A 5,564-nucleotide genomic window follows, 5' to 3' on the forward strand; every position below is an offset into this window, starting at 1 on the left:
TTCCTGCTTGGATCTGATGGAAAGAGGACATCAGGTAAAGCATTTTCTGCACAGTGATGGCAATGAGCCTACAATACTCTCTGGCCTGTGCCACTACGTATGCATTGCTCAGGGAAAGCAGCTGAATGGAAGCTCACTGCTCTCTGGGTGGGGAAAGCCAAACATGATCATTCCTCTATTTCAAAATCACATTTAATCTTCTCAAAGAAACAGATCACTGCAGACTGCACCCACCCTCAGCCACATAATTTCAGTCATCTGATTGCCAGTGGTACCTAAAGCTTTTCATGGGTAACAGCCCTGCCTAGACTCCTCCTCTTGTCCAGAGCAATTCCATCAAGGATCCACAGAGTGCTCTTCCCTGGCTGACAGCTGAGCTGACAGAAGTTGTCAGTGAGCATGGCTGAATCACTGCTATCTACCCAACAATCTCTCCTCCAACTGAGAAGCTTAAAATAAGGTTGCAGTTGGAGAAGACCTGAGTAACATACAATTTTTTTAATTCATCAAGGACTTAACCACTGCTAGATGAGCTAATTCTGCTGAATTTTTAGGAGAAAACAGTGAGGGGGGAAAATGCAGTTAGGTGATCATCTCTCTTTTCCAAATAAAAAATATTGTTATGTTCAGCCAGTTTGGACTGAAGGCTACTCACAGCCTCCAAATATATATCTGTTAGCCAAATACTTCAGAGCATCCACATTAGCGTGTGTCTACACACTAACCGGTTCCCTCCTGCAGCCAGCGGTGCTCGGAGAGCTTCACGGCAGCCTTGAAATTTGGTGCGGAACACTTATGCACATGTATTGCTTATATAACCTAAAGAACCACACAGAGACCTTCTTCCCAGTCCGTTATTTCAAGTGTTGGTACCTTTCAGCTCTCCAAGACAAGCGTGTGTTCTGTGAAAAGCACCACTCTGCTTCCCACACAACAGAAACCTCTAACTAGCATTTCCCTGATGATTTTATGTAACCCACTTTCCTCACAAGACACACAATGCAGCTCTCCCCCAAGCTCTCCCTCCCCACGACTGCAGCATGACAGCTAAATACTCAGTAGTGCCAGGAAGTACCTAATAATACTTCTGCACAGAGGTACCCGTAAGCGTGCCAGAAATGGGCTCTTTTCCTACATGGTATCATTTAGCAGCAAAACACTTACTCCATGACGTCAGGAACATTTCAAAAATGGAAGTAACAACTCTAAGAGACACCTACAGTACCAATTACTTTAAGCCACCTACTGCAATGTCGCAAGCTTTCTGTCCGCTTTCGGACCCCAGTGAGCTTTGCAAATGTGTCTCAATTTACCACCTTGTTTGTGGAACTGCATTTTCAGCAACACAGTTGGTAGGTGTGAGCAGCCCCTCAAAACTACATGACCAGGGGAATACTCTTTATTGACAGAACAGATCTTACTGTTTAGCAACCCTGTTCCAAAGTTCACGGATCAGGCACCAGCAAAATGTCAGATGTGCAAGTTGCCCTATGGGCATCACAGAGCAGATGAAGGGAGCGCACTCTTAAAGGTCTAGATTTTGCATGGCCATCCTACAATGAGGAACTGTGGCAGCTCAGCAGCCCGGACATGGCTACATTTGCTCTGTTAGCCTTTAGTTCTTTTACCCTGATGGAAATCGCTCAATGAGTAGCTGCCTTTAAAGGCGACATAAATAATCCTTGACGTAGCTGAGGTATGGCCCATAGAAACTGCACTGTGCAATGGGGAAACAACATGAAATTTTTGTCTCAATCCTGCCCAGACTATTAAGAAAATGTCTTGCATAATGGGGGTAACTCTTTTTGTGCCACGTTTGAAATAGAACACTTTTTCACTTAGCTGCTCTAAAAAGCTTTGACTTCACAACAGAGAACCCATGGTCCTTGATAGCAGAGCCACAGAAAATTAATTCTGTGAAGATTTTTGTAACATGAAGTCATGCAATTTTGACATAAGAAAGAAGAGGTGACATTAAAATTCATCTGTTGTAGAAAACCACATGGAATTGCTTAGGTAAAGCAGACTTATTTTGAAACCTGTGGGGCTAATTCACGTTCTGCCAGGGCTAAGAAAATAACAGCCTCCTAGAAGGATATATATGAGAACCTGCCCAGCTTCCCACAGCAGGTAAATGACAGTTATGCAATGTCAGTGTGGTTGCTTAGAGCTGTAACTCTTCTGAAAACATATGAAGTTGCCTGTGTCAGTGCAAAGAGATGATGCAAGCACTTCATGACCTTTTCTGTGCGATTCAGAATCACCAAATGTCAGTTTTCTTGATGATTTCAGACACTCAAGACTCCATAAAAATTGAGGGAATAAATAATCTAGGGTTTGGCAATTAAAAAAAAAAACCTCCCAGCAGCACTTTTGTGCAATTAGCTTCTTTGAATTAATAAGTGTTAATAAATAATTAAACCATTGTATGTGCTGAAGCAAGTTGTGTTCAAGTAAGCATTTAAAAAGCCACCTATTTATTTTGTCATTCCTTGGACAAAGTAATTAATCATTTACAAAGTTTTTAAAGTATTTAAGAGTCAAGTACGTGGGTGCTGCTTTTAATCGTGGGACTGCACAAGGTTTCTGCTAATTTCCTGTGCACAGAATGGGAAGATTGAGAAATGACTCTCTTTTTGGTGGAGTTATCCCGGTTCTACTACTTAAACCACTGAAAAGGGTTTGTAATGCAAAGGCTAGTGATTCAGCTTGGGCATAAAGGCTTCAAAGACTCGCCACATCACCAAAGACATGTTGAGTGACCTTGGAAAAATCTCTTCCTCTCTCTACATTGCTTCTGGTTTTCTATCAGAATGAAGAGGAAAATTAGCTACCTTCTTGGCTAGAAAAAGACTATGAATAGACAAAGATTTTTTTTTTATTAATTAGAAACTGTCTAGCATGAATACATGAGGAACATTCTCTCTCAAGGTTAGCCTGACAGAAAAAAAGAGTATCCTGCTTGCTCTCCCATTAACTAAAGCCAAGCACCCCAAGGCACTGTGGGAATGCTTACCCTCGTCGCGCATTTCCCCCACCCCCAGCGTGTTTAATTAATTTTTTTTAAACACAGAGAAGTGCATAACTTTTCACCACAGCTGACAAAACTGACAGCTCCCCACATCTTTCTGCATTATTTGAATATCATGTGGTTTTGTAGAGCTAGGAATGTTCTGAAAGAAAGTGTCATCTCCCATGGGTAGGAACATTTTAAAGAGTTTTTGACTATAACACGGTCTCCTTCTGAAAAGGTGTGTAACAAGTAGAAAAGAAAGAAAAGAAGGAAAAAACCAAACAAACCCATATTACAAGTAATGTCTTTGAACTAGCATACGAAGTGTAGAATGCAGATAGCTTACTTTCAAAACCTGGGTAGAAACAAAAGAAATAGCTGAAAGATAAAGGTTTGAGAGAAAGAAGACAGTGTAGATGGCGCCCTCAAAGCTTTGCCAAACAGCTGCAGTTTGCCTTTCTTAAATACTGGGGCAAGAGTCTGGTATACATACCAGCTGTAGCACAGCAAGGAGCAGGTAATTCGAGTACCCCACCCCACAGAAAACTATATGCAGGAGGCTGACCAGAACAGTCATCTGCTGTGTTGAGTAAAAAATGCTTATGGCCCTTTGTCTCCTTATAAACCCCATATTCAGTTGCTTGCATGGTTGGTCCTGAACAAGTAAGTCCCCAGTGCAGCCAGAAGCTGCACAAGCTTTGGGAAAGCCTCACAGAGCAGCTGAATGCACTGCAAGGAAGCAGCGCAGTGCGGGAAGACCAGGTGCGTTCCCACCTCTGCTTCAGGGCAGGAATCTCCGTGGGTTCTGGCTCAAGGACTTCATAGGCTAAGTTAACATCTTCTGTTTCACGAAGCAGTGCATAGATCGGCTCAATCTGTTCGTTAAATCTTGCCACTAGTGTCCTTGCATCCTTTTTGGGCATCGCCGACTCATCTTCTTCCACTTCAGTCTCACAGAAAGTACAACGGAAAGTTCCTAAAATGAAAAAAGTTGCTAAGCATTAGAAGAAAAGCAACAGGCCTGGCTTTTTATACAGCCTTTTAAACAGCAGCCCTGTTTCCTTAACTTGATGATAAATAGCTTTTCCCCCTCTGACAATCCCTTCCCACACACGGTGTACCTGGTTATTATTTAAGCAGACAACAAAGCAAGCATTTTGATGACATCCAGTGATACCCAGTTGGGTACAGTTTCTTGCTCTAAAAAAGCCCAGATGGGCTGCAGTACCTCTACTGAGACACCTCCTAATCTCACTGCCTCTTTTTTGCTGCACATTTTTAAATGTCAGCTACTACTGGGCTGAGATAAAAATATTCACAATATACTCTTAGGAGTTCAAATATCATCTGTTTCATGTGCTTGCACTGGTATCTCCCAGGCCACATGAACAGTCTAATTTCACAATGAAATAGGGTGTCGTTTTACCACCAACCAGCCTGCAGTAATTGTTAGTACAACCATTTTCACTCTGCAGCTAATGCAAAAAAGTGGCTTCTTCTGTTTCAGGGCCAAAATATGCAAAGTAGTCATTACTGCAGAGCAGCAAATGGAAAAACTTTTTCCACCTAACACCCATATGAACTTCTTGAAATTAAGAATGGCAAGATAAGAATTGTATGAACGACAATGAAAAATAAGGTCATTTTACAGACCTCATCAGGAGCTAGAAAAACAGATCAAACATAAACTGCACCGCAGGCTTTTCAGTTTCATTGCTCCATCTGCGAGTAGGACCCTTGGGGCAATGCATGCACAGTAGGTAGGACCTTACCATATGGTCCACAAAGAGGGGCACAACACAGTACAATGACTTATCTTTGCATGTGCTGGGGTGAGAACATACCTCTGCCTCCTCAGCCAGAGTGATGCTCACAGGCTTCTCCATTTGTCTTGTCCCTGTGTGATTTTTGAATTTATGTGTTCTGTGGCACCTATAACATCTAGCATCATCTATCAATGCCCCAATGAAGATGAAGAAAGATCTTTTTACTAATATGGAGCCTGAGGATAGGTCACATCAGGGAAATGATAGGCTTATGTCTGAAGATCAGCATTACAATTGGTACTGAGGCCTGCTATAGCACTGATGCTACGTACAAACATAGTCAAAAGAACGGGGTTTGCCCAGGGCACACAGCATGATGTAATGAGACAGGCTGGCAAGCCAGGGCTGCTGGTATCTTGTTTTGCTGCCTACACAGATTTGCTAGTCTTGTCACTTCATTTTTCAGTGTACCACCTTCTCTGTCTGTAATACAGTGATAAAACCAGACCTAAGTTCTTCGCTGATGGCTGCGAGGGCTCGATAATGCTTGCATGCTTCTTGGAAAACACACACAATCACTGTTTATGACAAGAGGTAGATCTGCTGTCTCTCATCACAGTCTGCAGAGATGCAGTTTTCTACCTCAGCACCATCTGAAGTAGCTTTTGCTCATCATTACACATAAATTAATGTGAGTGTGCTGTGTTTGAGGCTATGTGTAGTATGCACACATTTCCTGCAATAAACTCCCTCTTTAGAAAGTTTGTCTTACCTACATGTAAAAT

The 5,564-nt window shown here is 42.3% G+C and overlaps 1 protein-coding gene across 1 annotated transcript in view; it reads right to left on the reverse strand.

The window, feature by feature from the left end:
• Nucleotides 1-3,989, reverse strand: part of GTF2E1 (general transcription factor IIE, polypeptide 1, alpha 56kDa) — a gene marked incomplete at its 5' end in the record, with an annotated part of 9,160 nt that extends 5,171 nt beyond the window's left edge. Inside the window, one exon of the mRNA XM_010144026.1 lies at nucleotides 3,788-3,989. Within this exon, the coding sequence (XP_010142328.1) occupies nucleotides 3,788-3,989 (202 nt within the window). The remainder of the gene's footprint in view (nucleotides 1-3,787) is intronic.
• Between the last annotated feature and the right edge of the window lie 1,575 nt (nucleotides 3,990-5,564).

The sequence above is a fragment of the Buceros rhinoceros genome, unplaced genomic scaffold (genome assembly GCF_000710305.1).
Source record: "Buceros rhinoceros silvestris isolate BGI_N320 unplaced genomic scaffold, ASM71030v1 scaffold7819, whole genome shotgun sequence".
Lineage (NCBI taxonomy): Eukaryota > Metazoa > Chordata > Aves > Bucerotiformes > Bucerotidae > Buceros > Buceros rhinoceros.